This window comes from Styela clava, chromosome 6 (assembly GCF_964204865.1).
Source record: "Styela clava chromosome 6, kaStyClav1.hap1.2, whole genome shotgun sequence".
Classification (NCBI taxonomy): domain Eukaryota; kingdom Metazoa; phylum Chordata; class Ascidiacea; order Stolidobranchia; family Styelidae; genus Styela; species Styela clava.
Window position 1 is genome coordinate 22,858,437 of NC_135255.1, and position 19,491 is coordinate 22,877,927.

Genomic DNA, 19,491 nt, shown 5'->3' on the forward strand with positions numbered 1-19,491 from the left:
GGAAATATCAGTCCGGCAAATAGTTTCGATTACTTCTCTTATTCTATATCAGTGAGACTTCTGCTTCTGCATTACCGATGATAGATATTTTACATTGGGTTATTATTTTGTAACTTCCAAAGAAATACACGAAGTAATGCAGTTGCAAAGTTTTTAAGACACGAAAATGGTTCGAGAATGGCATCCCAATCACGCAATAGTTCGTTTTCTGCACTTCTCTCTTGTATTCCCTTACCTAATCGCTTATATTTTTTTATCGAAAACAATTTATAACAGTGAGTTAGCAAGTAGCTATAACCAACATGAGCTCTACAATTTCGTAAATCGAGCAGAAATAAACAAAAATGGTGGCACAGACGAACTACTAGGTAAGGCTAAAAAGAAACGGTACTGACGTCACAGATTGCGCAACACGATTAACCATCGGTAATCAACACTTTTGCAGTGTGGCGTAATATGTGTCATTTGTTTAACAGCTGTTTTGACACAATATCGCAATTATTTTTGCTTTTCAGGATCCATAAGTGAATGTGATAAATTTATTGTTGAAAAAAAATGCTGTGCGAGGTCTGATGAGTTTTTTTTGGCGATAGGGAGTTCAATTAAAGAATGACGACTGAGCAAAGAATTAACATTAAATTTTGTGTCAAACTTGGAAAAACGGCGACTGAGACTTTGCAGATGTTGCCTGATGTTTATGGAGATTCTTCCATGTCCAGGTTTTGGACCACCTTGACTTACAGTCTCCGTAATATCCCTTCGATGCTACTGCCCAATCAGAAATTATTGTTTTCTGTGTCTGATGAAATTTGAGGTGAAGATAGAAACGGCATACTACTACGAAGAATGCCATACATGCCCTGCTTCCGAATTTGCCACACAGAAAACTATCTATACCACTGGTTCTCAACTAGAGACCATGGCCCACAGACATTATCGGGTGGGTGGGTAACGAACCTATTTAATATACACTAGTAACTAGTACATCTGGCGGTCAACTCTGAAATTATTGTTCAATTCATCAGAAAAATCCGAAATATATTGTAACAGTGTACAATGTGTCATAAGTGTTTGTTATTAGGGTATATATTGGGCAAAATAAAGTGATCGTTATACGCATCTACGCTGTAGAAACTCATCAAGAATATAAGAATGTCATCAACGATTTAACGAGAAAAAATGCCAAAGCTTGGTTTCAGCCAGCACACTCCTAAGCAATCAGGCAAAGAAATATACATGGAAAGCTTTTTTCTGATGGCAAATCGAAAGTTGCTCAATTCGGCGGAGCAGGATATGGCAAAATCGAAATGACAAAAACATACCCCGTTGATGTGTTCGATCAAAAGATACCAGAACTTGGGGGGTTGAAATTGTTCGTCATACGACCTCGAAGGTCGGTGGAGTCAGATATGGCAAAATCGAAATGGCGGAAACTTACTTCCTTGATGTGCTCATTTTTTCCTTAATGTGCTTGATAATAAGTAATCAAAGCTTAGCGGGGTTGAAATTGTTCGTCATACGACATAGAAAAAAATCGACCGTGGGAAATTATTGGGTACGGATTAGCCCTAATCCAAGAAAGTGTATATTCGGAGTCGATAACTTAATATTTTTAGGTTCCCATGTTAATTGAGATGGTACAAAACCAGGACTTTACGACAACTCCCTCAGCCCAAATGGCAGTTATAATCATGTTCGGGCGCCTTCGCTTACTATCAACGTTTTTACTCCACCATGCTTCGATTCTATCTCCATTACACAAACTGGAAGCACAAGAATCAATCTGTTGATTGGACTACAAAAACCAAATTTGAGTGATTTCATATGGCCTATTTATCTGAAACCTGATGCTTAACTTTAAAATATATCATATATACAATTTCATACCGGTAAAAAAACGCTTAGCCGGAAATGGGCCAAGCTAGCAGGGTAACGAGTGAATCACCTGATAACTCCCATTTGAGTATCAGAAATATCATTTGTATGTAAACAATTTTAATTTGATCCAGAGCTGTTCACTACAATTTGAATCGTAAGTCAAAAGCGTGGTATAGACGTGTATTTTTGTACTTTCTAAAAATATGTATGCACAATGCAGGAGTTGTGTGTGAATCCACATCTGGTCGGAAATGGAACGGGTAGAATTTAGGCAATTACTTAGTAGTGAACGATCTAGGTCGAAATGTCAGAGCAAAGATAAAACCATCACGAAGATTCCGCGGGGACCCCGGCAAAACTTGCTTCGAGGACTATCACAAGGAAGTTGAATATTGGCGATAAACGCTCTGGTATACTGTTATGTATATATGTCTGTTTGCTTACGTCTAGTTATTGATGTTATTCTAGCTTCTCATATCAGAACTATGCAGATTGAAGGTGAGAAAAAATACACCAAAAACAAATCTACAATACACATAAATATTCATACAGATTTGAATAATCTGGGGTTTTGGACCACCTTGACTTACAGTCTCCGTAATATTCCTTCGATGCTACTGCCCAATCAGAAAATATTGTTTTCTGTGTCTGATGAAATTTGAGGTGAAGATAGAAACGGCATACTACTACGAAGAATGCCATACATGCCCTGCTTCCGAATTTGCCACACAGAAAACTATCTATACCACTGGTTCTCAACTAGAGACCATGGCCCACAGACATTATCGGGTGGGTGGGTAACGAACCTATTTAATATACACTAGTAACTAGTCCATCTGGCGGTCAACTCTGAAATTATTGTTCAATTCATCAGAAAAATCCGAAATATATTATAACAGTGTACAATGTGTCATAAGTGTTTGTTATTAGGGTATATATTGGACGAAATAAAGTGATCGTTATACGCATCTACGCTGTAGAAACTCATCAAGAATATAAGAATGTCATCAACGATTTAACGAGAAAAAATGCCAAAGCTTGGTTTCAGCCAGCACACTCCTAAGCAATCAGGCAAAGAAATATACATGGAAAGCTTTTTTCTGATGGCAAATCGAGAGTTGCTCAATTCGGCGGAGCAGGATATGGCAAAATCGAAATGACAAAAACATACCCCGTTGACGTGTTCGATCAAAAGATACCAGAACTTGGGGGGTTGAAATTGTTCGTCATACGATCTCGAAGGTCGGTGGAGTCAGATATGGCAAAATCGAAATGGCAGCCAAATTGTTATTCAACTCGGACCAAATTGTAAAGGCGATTCCAAAAAAAAAAGCCAACGACAACATACAAAACGAAGAAGGAACGATCACAATTGGATGTGTGTCGAATCGTGACCCTAGGATCGCCAGTAAAATGGCCAGAAGGACTGCTGATCAGGCGAACAAGCTAAGTGCAGAGGGTAAAAGGAAAGAAAATAATAAAATATTGAGTCCAACGTATTCTCCACTATACAATGATTCTCCACAATCGATAGGAGGTAACGAAGAACTGTCGAATGAACTGACAGTGGAGAAAAACTAAACGACAGTGAAATTGACGATGTATGACGTAGAATCTGTGGAAACGATAATTAATGCTGACGATGCACGAAGGCAATTCCCCAATGACGACTCTGGTGACAAAAAAAGGAAACAGGCGAAATGACAATGGAAGGCGAATTTAGTTGTCGAGATGCTATCTCCCCAGTCAATCTTATAACAATTGAATCGACCAAACATGACAAGGACAAAGAAAACTCGCTGTTAGAACCTTTTGTGAAAGACCCATTCGTACATAGCCTACCCAAAGCAAGGCAGCGCGCACCCAACCTGAAAAACGAATTATACTTAGAAAATGGACTTATAGTGCCTAACAACAATCCTGCTCCGGCGACCGTTACAGGCAACCCGATGCCACGGAAAATCGACGGGGAAAACCGCCTAAAGAAATTAAAAAAGAAGATATATGGCTACATAGTGGCTGGTAATTGCAACGAGAAACTGCGAAATTTATGGTAAGGTCGAATAAAATCCAATGGACTTGTTCGCTTCAACATGGAGTTCAGCAGTAAAACAAGTGGGCGATCCTGCGAATCGACAAACGTGAGACTATTTTTTGATGAAAATGAAGACCAGGAAAGTGTGTTGAAATATTTGAAACAATGTATCGAGTCGTTTACCCAGCAAGATGGAGCCCATCTTGCATGGTCTTTTGAACTTCGTCCCACGCAAGGCCGACGAAAATCATCGCAAAGATATCGCCCGTACTTGCAAGGTTATACCCAAACGTTGTCGGAACGAACAAGCAATCCCATGTGGTCGCTTATAAATTACGCGGTGGAAACAGATGTATTACTCCCGGAAAGCATGTTATATGCTCTACAAAACATACAATTAAACCCCATCGAGGCTGAAGAGTTATACGTACAGCCGCTCGAGGCCAGCTCCTATTGAAAGTTGTTGAAGCTAGATATGGTGTAACAATAATAAAAAGACACCAAGTGGTGAATAATTAAGAATTTTTGAACTTTGTTTTATCGTCTATTGTTAAGTAAAAGAGAATAAAATAAAAACAATAATTAAGACACAAATGCCATGAACAAATCAAGTTCCGATTCCGCCCGAATGGTGTACATTTTTAATTCTAATAATAAGCGTAGTTGGGTTAGTTTTGCACAGGGCCTATGTTTTGTGTTGGCTTTGCAAGAAAAGAAAGTCGCTGGAGCCGTGGGAGATCTAATCTCATTGTATATATATATATATATATATACATTTTTCGATGCAATTTTTCCGACACTGTTTTAGTCTATTTGTATATACTGTTTTGACGGATAAAACTGTTTTCCAAAAGCACCCTTTTTATTTTATGCATTGTATATGTATATATACTCTCACTGTTTAGTTAATTTCTTTCATTTGAGTTGGTTGCTTTTCAAACGAGACGACAAAAAAATCATAATTTCTGTTGCAAGTAATTCAGTACAATAATGCGCGAAATAACGATCAAAATTTCACAGGTGTCCTCTGGCGAGAAAGCATATACTGACCGAACGTTTACTTTTAGAATCAGTATACTGTAATCCGATCAGTGAACTATACTCCGTGCACTAGCAAATGCCAGCTTCAATTTGAGCTATGCATGAACCAATGAACTTTGAACGTTGAATTGTCAACGCTACTTCACGATGAAAATCGCGGAAATGAGAATATTGTGCTTCTTTCAGTGTCGCACACAAACCTGATTAAAAGAACGTTTTACTAATGATTTTCGATTCCACTCTTGGTACTCGGGAAGCGAGTCTGTTATCAACCTGACCGGTGAACGGAGATAGGTGAAGAGGAGTCGATGGGTCGATTGCTGATATACAACTCGCAAAAAGGACTACAAACCACGGGGCCAGCATAGTATGTTTAACGATAAAAGATGGATATACATATAATCCAATTTCCATTTGAATCTATTCAGGTGATGAGGATTTCAAATCAAACCTCTTCACAATGTGAACATGTGAGAAAAGAGAAAAACTCAGACATTTGCTCTGTCATCTACTCCATCTAGCGATCAACTAAGAAATTATTGGTTGATTCATCAGATAAATCTGAAATATATTGTAGCAGTGTAAAATGTGTTTGTTATTATTAGAGTATATAATAGGCAGTTTACAAAATGAAGCGACCGTGAAATTAATTTTTTGTTTGTTATCTACGTCGCAGAATTCAAGAAAGCCATCAACGATTTAAGGAGAAGAAATGCACAGCTGCATTTATCGGATGTCTTACAAATCCGAATATCAAGATTCATCTCCATACAATACATGTCGATTTATGAGGAAGCAACCAAGGATGCTGAGTATAAGCCAGAATTCGGTTGTAAACTCTATTTAATACTGGAAAACAGTTGTAAAGATAAGGGTGTAAAAAACATAAGAGATTAGTAATCTTGACAAACGTTTTTGTAAGCTTAGAAAAAATAAGAATGTTATTAAGAAAATTTTTCAGTTGGCAACTAAAAATGCTTGGATCGATGAAAATCCAGACAGTAAATAATATTTTAAACCCAAATTAATAAAGATAATGGAATCGATAGCACTATTTTAATTAATGGTTTCTAGATTGAAACCGTATACAATCCTTTAAAAATTGATTGAAAATATGAGGATTTGTTTAGGACAGATGCATCAAAACCGTATAATTACCTCGAATAGGCAGTGTTAATAAATTTTGCATTTAGCGAAAATGAAATGCTTCCAGCGTTTCTAATCTCCAGTAATATAGGAGATCCTACTCCGTGCGATTTATTGAAAAATGAAAAAATACTGTTTAGAAACAAATTCTTGATACAATTTGAGGACAAAAAATTTAGCTATGATACCTATCAATATTCGGCAACAATAAATCAATAATTCATACAAATCTTCATCATTTTATTGCCTTATTAGATACAGAAGTGAAAGGTTACTCCGAAAGATTTCTCATAAACCCAGAACTCTTTTTTCATTTCAGTTGTTCCACCTACAAATGAAAACAGCTGCCTCAGACGTAGCCAGCGAACACGCGTGAATCAGCTGAAATCTGGCGAGAACAATATACTTGGTATGTTCTTGTTCTACAAAGTATTGATTATACATTGATGATCTACATATTCATCCCGAAGAAGAGGCCGTAACGTAGAAATGCTTTTAGTCAAAATATTTTGTTATATTAAAAACTAGTGAATCGATTTATTTGAACTACGCATCGGAAACTAGAATTGATTCATTTGGGTCTATTGAAACAGTGGCATTAGAATAACGAAAGGATTCAGTGACGAAATTGCTAGGGAATTTCAGGACCGTGCGTGTGCCACCACGGCGCTCTAGAGACTTCAAAATGTAGAGGTGCATTTACCATTATTCACTAATGACGTGGGAGACTGTAAGGTTTGCTCTGTGAAATAATCGCATAAAAAGAAGCGGCCCTGAATAAGTTACAAGAACGCGTATAATTTTAGCGAATGTAGCGTAAATCGTTGCGCAGCTCAAGATAATAATTGCTTCACGCAATGGCATACAAAGAAAGAATTGTATAGATTGATTGACATCATCGCTCTTTCATTCCTATACGTGTGTGTATGTTGTTATGTATGTGTTGTGATGTTTCTACTATTGATCAATTGAATACAAACTATGAAAAACCTGCCCAAGACAAAATACCTTAAAAATCGGACCGATTTACGAATCTATTTAGAACTGAAAAGCTAGAGAATTGTATAATAGGACAGTAAAATAAAGATCGTACAAATCAATTCAAATATCCTAGACGATTACCGGTAAATTAAAGAAAAATTATGATAGAAATTGGAAATAGTTCTGAGCAATAGTTTAATTTAACAAGACTACGCTAACCCGAAAATAAAAAGATGCTTTATCTAAGAAATATTAGATGTAGTTTATCTGCAATAGAAAAGAGAACACAGCCATAAGCCGATTAAATCTTTCTTGCGCGTAAATCTATCAATACTATCATTCATACAACACACTTGTTACACAAAATAATAGTTCACATCTGTAATACGCGACATATTCGTGAAACTAAGACCACGATACAAGCGGTGGGTGGATGCTGAGACTTACTAAACTACAGTCAATAAAAAAAAACAATGCTAGAATTATAATTTTGCTTACAGCAAACAAATACCTGTTTCCTTCTCTCTGTATAATCTTGACAAAAGACGCGCGGTTAATAAGCAACGAGGTCGGTCGAAACTGATTAAGCATCCATAGCTAATCAGTACTAAAAGATTTCTAGGTTAAATTACTAATTCTTAAAATCTGATCTAATTCAAACGTGTACTTATCTTGTATGTACAATCTTCAAGATCCATTGTTGTATCTGAAATTCAGCCGTTGGTTATTCTCTCTATCATTTCCAATTCCTCCTAAAGTGGAAAACAAAGGCTATATTTTGTTATATTGCTATGTCAAATTCAACAGCAAAACGGAGTAGTTGAGCAAAAATAACATAGGATAGTCAGTATGAAGTAATAGACATAATTATAATTACCTTTGCATCCTGTATGCCAAATATTGTAAAGCACAAGAATATCTGCATAATTTCCATTTCTTTCTGAAATAGAGAAACGAGTCGAATATGATATTACAATGTGAAATTGGACGGCCAATCGCAAAGAAAATTAGTGAAAATATTATATACATCACACATAAATCGGCAATAGACATAACTACCTTTGAATGTTGCACGCAAACGACCAGGAAAAGCTGATAAAAAGTATTGAAGCTACAAACGACCGAAGCGAGGGTCCACCCAATCCAACTGAATGTGGGCGGCAAGGTCGAAGCTGAAACAGACACGACACGTGTAACGGTGGCATTGTGGGTAATGGTAGCCGGAGTCTATGAAGGAGGATTGATATATTCTGGACGCAAAAATGAATCTTTATATATTCCCAATATCCAAATGATGAGCAATATCAAATATTTTAAAAATAGTATAGCATAGGTTTAATATTATCTGAGTAGGATTATCCAAACTTACCAATTTCGCAAGTCAAGTCAATTATCACGAAAGGAATTGATTACTTTTACACGGGACATATAAATTTAAGCTGTGCGTTATTGTCACAAGCAACATCTTTTTGTTTGCAAGCTTAAATTTATCAGTAAAAGTATAGCCTACCCTAGACAGATTACGTAAGCTGTATTGAAGCCGGGTAGCATCTGTCCATCTTTTTATTTCAGAACTTAATCTTCGATTGCTGTCACTGTCCGAATGACGGCCATACTTCCCTGAATGATAAAGAAGACATCAAGAACAAGTTGCCAAATTTATAAATAATTATTCAGTTATAGTATAATTACAATCTCAATTAAAGTGCGTCGTTTCATCCTATTTTTCACCAAATACTGGATGATCCATTTAGTGAGATTTGTGTTTTTGGTTATGTTTATCGCTACAAAATGTCTGATAGATTGGCGACCAGAATCTCAATTTTGATGATATTATGAGTCAACCAATATCCTCTTACTCAGTTTAGTCAATTGTGAGGTATTAACTTACCAACGATTATGTCACAATATTTCAATTCCCTACTGTTGTATCACATTTCCACACCGAAATACGTCAGCCCGGGATGAATGGTTAATAATCTATTCTGATAAATGGTGATAAGAATATCGAACATATGAACCAGAGTGCCAGCGTCACTACTATGTTTCCAATGGATTGGAAAATCATCATTACCAGCCCTCATCTTTGGTAGAATCTAAATTTGACCTTCAATGGAGACTCTTCAGTCGCAGATCAATGACCATGACCAGCGACCTTAGATCCAATGCCAGCTACTACTGCAAATGACGATCATCACCACATACATTTTCATTTGTTCATGATTAAAACTTAAGGGTTAGCCCGATCCGTCTTTGATCATTAGTTACGACACTTGTTTAGTGGAAAAGCTATAGCATTAGGTTCAAAAATGCCAAAGCTGAAAATGTTTTTTCAATAATAATATTAAAATTCGGACTCCGTGGTAATCGGTCGAAACGAGCGAAAAGACATATATATGGTGTTAACTCGAGCTCTAAACTTCTACAGTTTTGCTGAATTCAAAATTTCGATAATCGAATCAAACACAATCTGTATTTTGAATAAACTATTCACCTGACCAAAAATTGCACAAGTAGCAAATCAGTGACTTCAATTTGTTTTTTTGTAATTTTTTTATTACTGTTTTAAAGATTGATGATACAAATAGAAAAATTATTCAAAATCTCGTATATTCTCTATGTTAAAACGTAAAATATTGTAGACACATTTTTCCAAAACTGCCCTGATTACTATTGAATTCCTGGAAGCATTTTATCAAACTAATTGAAAGGATTTTAACATTGAAATGGCGATTAAAATACAATACTGCGAGCGCTTTAGTTCAACTTCATCTCACAAAGAACTCCATAAGTCTGAGCTATCGGTTCCCCGTTACTCATCCCTTGGGCAGCAGCATCGGGATCGTTGAAAACAGTGAGCCAAACGTTTGTAAAATCTTCAAACAGATATTTTCCTGTGAGCAGATAGCCTGGAAACCATTCTGCAAATGAACCCGGAGATGTAATTCGAACATTCTAAAGAAAACATATTGAGAAGTATTAAATAAAAGTATGCGAACAAAAAGAAAATATTCTATTCCGAATTTTGGTTAGCAAAAGAGTCAATTTATTTAGTATATTTTTTTCTAACCATGTTGCATTATAAATGAATTTTCTGTTATGCATAGTGAAATGGCTACAACTCGCTATACAAGGCCGTAAAAAAGATTTAAAATTCGGTTTGAAACAACTGACTACCGACGTTGCTTTACTTTGTAATAAAAATAACAAAGTCGTATATTTAATACTCACAACTGGGTCAATATCCTCGTTGCGATCTTTGCAAATGTTGACTGCTTTGTTGTAATTGATGTCACTGGTAGTATGTACCACAGAAGTATAGCATATATCTCTTATCCTCCTGCAATCTATCAAGTAACAAAAGTTGGAACGATATATTGAAAACCGTGCGAGATTGACCAGTTCCAATGGAAAAACAATTCAGTTCGTAGTAATTTTTAAATGTTAAGCAACAAATTTCTGTTGGATGAGTATTTTAGGGACCAAAAGGCACACAGTCAATAAATTGCGTAGATTGGGTTTTATTCATACACAAGACGCATCACGTTATAAGGCGCGAAACCGGTATTGGTTTTGAGTGTAGGCAATATAAAGGCTACGCCGTCTTATAAAGCGCACAATCGATTTTTGATAAAAATGAAAAATGAAGTTTTTGAATTTCTTCCTATGGTCCGTCAAATACGACAACTTTTCCAATTATAAATCATTAATCTAATAATTATCTTGTTAGAAAGAACCTCAAAGCCTAGTTCACGTTCACCTTCACAGAAGGATGGAGCAACGAGGTAGATAACAAGAATGAGTAGAACTTTCATTTTGTTGATTCCGTGTATAGAAGATGTGCTAGTGAAACAATAACATACGATATCGAAAAGCAATGCTTTTGGTTGCCAAAAAGTTCTTTAATATGTGTTTGTATTGATTTCTTCAATATTTCTTACATGGAATACATCTCTGAAACAACAAAAACATCCAAATATTACAACTATTTTTCTATGTTATAATAAAGTATATGTTATGATAAAAGTTTTATACAGTAGGGAGCAACTGGAGTGTTGTGCGTTACTTGACAACTAAAAAAAGGTCACTTTACAAATAGTCCCTTCGTTCCGCACGGATAAAATTTAACTATCTTTTAAATATAAGACGAATATGTAACGCAATTTGTATGTCTTACATTTGTTGATACATTGCTTCTATCGTCTATGGGGCTTCACTTACACTACAATTGTAAATGGGTTTATTTTCATCTGAGTAAGCTTGTAGCAAAATGTGATTAAATTTTTTTTTGAAAAAATGAAAAAAATACTAAATGACTACAATTGCATTCTCGCAACATTTTTGGACCCTAGACATAACAATTTCGACGATTGTCATATTGTTGGATGCACTCGAGAAACGCGAAGTGGATGCCACAATGTATACAGGCGAAAGAGAAAGTTAATGCCCCAGTGGAAAGTCGATTTTAGTGATTTAGTTTAATATCATGGTAGTCTTGTGATAGAAACTGAACCAACCGTGGTTGAAGATCGTGCTACGAATAGAAGGTTGAATGTTCGTGAAGTTTTTCACCAGCATGAATTCGCACATGATAAAGTTAAATGAATCGTGAGGTTTTTCACCAGTATGAATTCGCATATGATCGAGTTAAATGAATCGTGAGGTTTTTCACCAATATGAATTCGCACATGATAAGGTTAAATGAATCATGAGGTTTTTCACCAGTATGAAATCAATCGCACATGATAAGGTTAAATGAATCGTGAGGTTTTTCATCAGTATGAATTCGCACATGATAAGGGTAAATGAATCGTGAGGTTTTTCATCAGTATGAATTCGCACATGATAAGGTTAAATGAATCGTGAGGTTTTTCATCAGTATGAATTCGCATATGATAAGGTTAAATGAATCGTGAGGTTTTTCACCAGTATGAATTCGCATATGATAAGGTTAAATGAATCGTGAGGTTTTTCACCGGTATGAATTCGCACATGATAAGGTTAAATGAATCGTGAGGTTTTTCACCAATATGAATTCGCATATGATAAGGCTAAATGAATCGTGCGGTTTTCCACCAGTATGAATTCACTAATGATAAGCTTAAATTATGAGAGTATGTCATGTATAAAAAGGATTTTGAAAAATAATACAAGCAGAACCTTGTTTGTTTTGAACATTTCAAATTGGCTTCACAGTTCTCAATATTACAATTATATTCGCGGCCAACACATCCAGTACGAAAGCAGCAATATATGCTTAAGCAGATAGAAAATTTCTTCCTGCGCGGAATTATGCGCAGTTGAAGTTAATCATGATGATCCCCAAAGAGAGCTCAAGAGCTCACGAAAGAAAGATGTTGAAACAAAAAACCATAAAACCCTTACCAGAAGTAAGTCATAAATACTTTTATTTATTAATATATTGGTTGGTATTGAGTTCAGTCATGCAATACATGCTAGATTAACGGAATTTAATTGTGCTTTATTTTCAAGTGCTATGTTTAGGTGATTCAAAATCGTCCCCGTCTTTAGTTTTACATAATATGATGTCTTTTTAGACTTGTTCTAGGAAACATATTTTTGTTTTATATTAGGAAAGCAATACCTCATAAAAAATGTCAATTCTGTATCTGTATTTTCGAGAATTTGCTTTGAACGGAGAAATTGCTTGCCCACGCAAATAGTAGAGGAGCATATTCCCAAAATTATAAGTACAAAGGGTCAAGATAATTATTCCAGTTGTAAACAAATATGATTACAAAAATAACAAGTCAGTAGTGCCCTATACACTTTGGCTAGAAGTTGTTTCGAAAGACTGCAGAATCGTGGTGAGGTCAGTAAGAATATTCTGTCCATGTAAAGAGGTCAGTAGACCCGCATAGTTATATTTTGTGGATTGAATTAACGCTGCGGACTGAACATTCAGACACTTAGAACAACTTTTGCACCGTGGGTCATATTTAACCAGATAATTATAAAATCATGTTTCGGAGAATATTTTGCTTGCGTGAAAATGTTTGTGTACGGGATGCTGAGTCACACTTAAATGAATACAATTTGAAACAACCTTTGCATATTGCTCATATCAAGCAATTAGAAAAATATCGATGGATTTATATTTCGTGAATTGAACAATAAATCGCAATCTCAGCATCCAGACCTGGAACAACATTTGCATTGTTGCTCATGTGACGTAATTAGAAAAAAATTAATGTTATGTTATGGAACGTTATGGAGAGATCAACATTGTAAACAGCTGCCTAGCAAGTTTAAGACGACCCGTGACAACTACGTACGCTACATGTACAAGAGATGTGCTCTTACAGAAGTACCAGTACGAATGTGAGCAGGGATTGGGGGCGATCATTCACGGTTGCAACAAATGGAACGTTAATTGACAGAAATGTCAGTTGATTCAATCCCAAGGCGACAAAATGGACATGGCCGCCTGATAAGATTTGTGCATCAAAAAACTTTCAGCATTTGCGGAATTACGACAATGCGATTAAACGTTCGAGAAAAAAGATGGGGTGCCGAACAATAACAAGAAAATAAAGAACCTGGTGAAGCTGAAGAAACAAGTAATGATTGGTTTTTAGGCACACAAATACTAAGGAAACATTAAATATTATAAAAGTAGCAGAAGTTTTTCGAAGACTACCTATTATTTGCTGCGCCAGTAGCGAGGCAAGGACATTCAGATCAGACCTCACTACTGACTAGAAGGCACTACTAACCACATAATATTAAACACGACATCATTTATCATCTGGCCATTCTGCACACTACAATTTCATAAAGATTCTGGTCTGACAACAAGCACCTGGAAATAATGTATTGCAAAAATTTGCCAGGAAAATTAGAAACTGCGAAACTCGGCAATTTTGGGGATTTGATTTCGACTACCTTTGCTGTCAGGGTTCTGTAAATCTTCCAGCATTTATCGGTATAATTTCGCTGTCAATGGTTTACTATGAAACTATCAATGTAGAACAATCTAATGCACATTTTCAACACAGGCTGTAGGTTTGTTCATTTCAAGAGATCAAAAAGGTAGTTTAACCTCAAATCGGAGTTTAACTTTGGATCGGCGGTTTAAGTCCGGATCAAAAAGGTGGTTCAACTTTCTGTGACGTAAATCTCGACTTGAAATCGGCGCATTTTTAAACCTGGCCTGGAGGTGGTTTAACTCGATTTGTCGAGTGCATTTGGATTGCGGCGCATGTCGTGTTGGATGTTATCGCTTACCGTACAATATATTTTGTATTGAGACGACCACGTCTATAACTCTGTTTTATTCTGTATGCCCATATTTATTCTCACCACTTATTTATTCGCTATTTGATTAAGATGTTATTGTAATCTTTGATTAGACTGAAAGTACGATAGCCTACTACCTACTGTACTATTATTGTACGTGGATCTTACTGGATATACCATCTGCATACCTACCTAATTCCACCTTGCAATCAATCAATCACACTACTGCACTAACGTTACTTCAAGATGAACAAGGAAGTCCAAACCCAGATTCTTGCAGCTATCTCATCTCTCCAGGCCAAGCAAGAAGAGCTAATGTCACATGCAACTCTATTGTCTGCCTCTAAAGACCATGGCAACCAGTCCCAGGACATCATTAGGTTCCAGAATGACGTGGCTCAAATCTCCTTCAAGATCCAGGAGATTATTAGCAGGCTGGAGACTTGTGAAAAGCAACAGGACGATTTAGAACAATACAGCCGAAGAAACTGTGTGATTCTCCATGGCTGTAGTTCTGTGCCAGAAACTGAATACCATAAGTTCGAAGACTTCGTAGTGAAAACTCTCAACGACAGCCTTAAACCCAACCATCCTATTGTGAACACTGACATTGATATTACTCACAAATTAAAATCAAGATCTCCGAAGAACCCCATCATCATCAAACTCGTCAGAAGATCAACGAAGAATATGGTGTATGGTAGAAAAAAAGAACTCAAAGGCAGCGGATTGTCCATCACCGAGTCCTTGACCCGTAGCAGGCTCAAGCTACTCAACGCTGCCAAGGAAGCCTTCGGAAAACAAAAAGTGAGCACGCTTACCTAGATAAAAGGCAAGTAATATCTTCTTTAAATGATATCACTACTCTCTCTCGTCCCCTCTACTCCAAGGCTGCTGCCCGTTCAGTGGGACCAACCTCAAGACGTAGCGGTCGCCTATGATCAGAGGGGAACGATTAACTCATTTCTAATCTCCATTTTTCTTCTGTAAATAGGCTAGTGCTGTCTAATCAATGGTTCTCCATCTTTTAAACATCTGGAAACCTATACAGCCAGACTAGATATTTGACCTATTTTCTTCATTTTTATTTTTTACTTTTATTTTGTTGTGCCACTGCCATGAAAACTAATTTAAAATACCCATGTAGATATTGCCACAAATCAGTTCGAATCAATCAAAAAGCTCTTTATTGTGACATTTGTTCTTCTTGGATACATTTAAAATGTACCAATATTTCTGGACAACAATATGAAAATCTTGAATCTGAAGCTGATGAAATACTTTGGTGCTGTTTCCTTTGTGAAATAGACTGCATGCCATTCTCTTGTCTCTCTGATTCTGAAATATCTGACTTATTTGTTCCCCTTCATACAGAAAAAGCTGAAGCCCAGGCACTTGCCAAAATTCTTGATCCTGAATACCTCAAGAAAATGTTTCTTGAATCAGTCAATACTGATACTGATGAATTCAACAACATTGACAGTGTTTTCTTGTACAATTGCTCAAATCAATATATCTGCTCCAGTGATGTCAATGCCCTTAAATTCAACGATAGCCTTAAACTAAGTGATTTCATGACTCTTTCCATCAATATCAGATCTTTAGCCTCTTTCAAAAACTCCACAAAATTTGAAGCACTAGTTAATTCACTGAATTGTAAGCTTGCTGTAAATGAAACATGGATTGTATCTGGTACAAATGGCCATTTCAATGCACTGGATGGCTATGTTTTTATCTCTAATAGTAGATCTCATCACCGAGGTGGTGGTGTTGGTCTCTACATTCGAAGTGATTTGAAATACATTGTCCGCAAAGATATTACTATAATGTGCTAAAAGGTTTTTGAATCTATATTTATTGACATATCATTGGAAAATAAAACAATAACCTGCGGTACTATTTATAGATCACCACTAACTGATGAATTGAACAATGCTAATTTTCGGAATCTCTTGTCCCAAGTTCTCTCAAAGATGAACAGGTTGAATTACAATTATATAATGGGCGACTTCAACTATAATCTTATTGATGAGTCCAATATGAATACCAGCCTATTTGTTGATACTATGCGCAACCTGGCCTATTATTCTCTGATAAACTGCTCCATCAGGATAACTTCAAGTTCTGCTACCAGACCACATCTGGACAAACGTATATGATAAAAAAATTAACAGTGCTGTTTTAGCAGAATGTGTTTCTGATTATCTGCCGATTGTACAATGCTCCCTTCTAGAAAAGCAAATTCAGACCAGAATTGAAACGCTTTATCGCCAGTTTACTTCGTCCAACTTGAATACTTTTATGAATGAACTGAATTCTATTGGTATTGATGACTTCAGCAGCATTCAGGATCCCAACACTTGCTTTGAAAATTTTTTTAAAATTCTCCACTGCTTACTCTCAATCTTTTCCTTACAAAAAACAGACAAACAGATCCAACAAACCTTGATATGATACTGAGTTACGCAAACTCAACAAAGTCAAACAAAAACTTTATTAGAAATTAATAAACAATAAAAACATAAATGACAAGCACAAATTACAGTTCAATGAATGCAGGAACCTTCATACTCAGTTGCTCCACAATAAGAAATCAAATTATTACAAATCTAAATTTGCTTCTCACAAAGGCAACATCAAGGCGGTGTGGAAAACAATAAATGAACTTATTGGTAAAAATAAAACACATTCTTGTCCTTTGATTGGAATTGATTGCAGTAATACACAAACTGCAAATAAATTTAATGAACACTTTTTCCAAGTGGCACAAAGCCTGCTCGACTGTATGCCACAACCAGCTGGCTGTGACAAAAATTACATTTCATATCTTGGGAAGCAAGAATCCTCATCCATGTTCTTGAGGCCAACTACATCATTAGAAATAAAAAATATTATACGCGATATAGAGCCGAAGTCAAGTTTTGGAATCGATGGTATTCCATTCAAAATATTGAAATATGTTCCAGAACATATTAATTCATATCCTGACATATATATTTAATCTTTCACTATCTAGTGGATTATTCATTGAAAGCTTCAAGACATCCAAAGTTCATCCTCTCTTTAAAAAGGGTAGTGTTTCAGATTTTGGAAACTATAGACCTATTAGTCTTTTACCATCATTTTCTAAGATTCTTGAAAAAATAATGTATACTAGAATGTCAAACTACTTTGAAACTAACAATGTTTTCCACTCTCAACAATTTGGTTTCCGCAACCATCACTCCACTGCTATGGCTGCTAATGTTTTGGTACACAAACTGACCAATGCGTTTGAATGCAAACAACATGCAATTGGAATATTTCTTGATATCTCAAAAGCTTTTGACACCATTGACCATTCCATCCTCTTAAGTAAGCTCTATCACTATGGAATTAAGAGGCGTTCCATTCATTTGGATCAAGAGCTACCTTCAAGACAGGAAGCAAATTGTGCAATATGACAACTCATTCTCTACAAATATTTGTGTCATGAAGCACGGAGTTCCACAAGGATCTTTACTTGGCCCATTATTTTTTCTAGCTTACATTAATGACATGTCCAGGTGTCTGAAATCCTCTGAGTCGATCATGTTTGCTGATGACACTAACTTGATTCTTCATGGGGAAAACCTTGAAGATCTATTCACAGTTGCAAACCAAGAACTAACCAACACTCATAGCTGGATGTTAGTTAATAAATTATCTCTGAATGCTAACAAAACTAAATTTGTATTATTCCATCCAAGCAAGCATAAAAGTGTGAGTTGTTCAAAAAAACTACTGCTCAATGGCAATGAAATTGAAAGAGTGAAAGAAATGAAATTTCTAGGAGTTATCTCTAGGAGAAAATCTGTCATGAAAATCACAAATAATGCATGTTATTGGTAAAACAAAAAGAAACCCAGCAGTTTCTGCCAAAGTATCCCAGTGTGTTGATCAATCAGCTCTACTAGTAATGTTTCAATCATTACTACTCAGCCATATTCGATATTGTTGTTCAGTCTGGTTTCATGGTAATAAAACACTTGTCTCAAAACTGCATGAGTATTTGTAATAATTTTTTAAGAATAGTTTTTGGTAAAAGAAAACGTGAAAGTGTAGACTTTTACTTCAAATCACTAAATATACTTAAGGTTGAAGATATGATGAAATTTGAAATATTATCTCTAGCTCACAACTCACAATTGCTTCAATGACATACTTGTCAAAAATACCTCCAACCGAAAAAGTAGTTCTGATTTATTCGTACCTTTCATGAGTAAATCCGTGAGTCAGCATTCCTTGTCTTTTACTGGACCCAAACTTTGGAATTCTTTTCCCTCAAATTTGAAGACATTAAAGTCCAAAAAATCTTTTCAAAAACAAGTCAAGTCTCATTTAGTTTCCAAATATTAAAAATTACTACTGGTGGTATTCGATGACAAAAACTTGGGACACTCCACACTTGCACATTATTGTTTTAATGAAAATGTTGAACAGCTATAATAATATTGTTATGCCAGAACTAGTCCAGCACCAAAGAAATGGTGTTGTAACATGCATGAGTATATTTTTTTAAATATATAGGTAGCTAATGTAACCGGATGATATTTTCTTTAAATACCTGCACACATTCTATCACTTCACGCTCGTGTTTTTATCGTTTTCTAGCTGTGATGTCCTTATCATACACGCTTGGTCTTATGTTTGAGTGGTGGTATAAGGGTTGTAGATAGTACAATATTGTTCCTGCAAGGTTACTAATTATTGCAACTAGGCAAGCAGTAGAGCTATGTTGGATTCTCCCCTTCAGATTTTAATTTGCTGTGGGTCATTGTAATTGGATGTGGTTTTTATATCATTTATGTATGCATGCATTTTATGTTAAGGCATGGTGTTTGAGTTGACTTGTTGGCCAAGGTATAGATAGTAGTTATTTTTTTGCCTGTAATAAATAGTTCAGAGCGTTCCCCTTCACCCAATCATTGAAACACCTACTCGCGGTTTTATTTTTTGTTTTTCAGGTTACTTCAAAGTGATTAAATGAAGTAAAACACATAAGGAAAAAATCAAAAAAAGACTCCATATCCTGTGAAATAACAACCTTATTCCTATATCTTTGTCTAAAATCAATACCCAAGAATGAAAAACCTCACACCCTTTGTAACCAATTTATTTCCATATCCTAC

At 35.8% G+C, this 19,491-nt stretch overlaps 1 protein-coding gene across 2 annotated transcripts in view; it reads right to left on the reverse strand.

Annotated features, from left to right (window-relative positions):
* Positions 1-9,668: 9,668 nt before the first annotated feature.
* LOC120331618 (uncharacterized) overlaps positions 9,669-19,491 on the reverse strand; it is an 84,746-nt gene continuing 74,923 nt past the window's right edge. The window contains exons 1-3 of one of the 2 annotated variants that reach the window (XM_078114003.1): positions 10,842-10,930; positions 10,313-10,428; positions 9,669-10,036 (exon numbers count right to left, since the gene is read on the reverse strand). In XM_078114003.1, coding sequence (XP_077970129.1) covers positions 9,839-10,036; positions 10,313-10,428; positions 10,842-10,896 — 369 coding nt within the window. In that variant the 5' untranslated portion in view covers positions 10,897-10,930 and the 3' untranslated portion in view covers positions 9,669-9,838. Of the gene's footprint in view, positions 10,037-10,312; positions 10,429-10,841; positions 10,931-19,491 lie in introns of those variants that run through there. The other variant, XM_078114002.1, reaches the window with a different exon arrangement.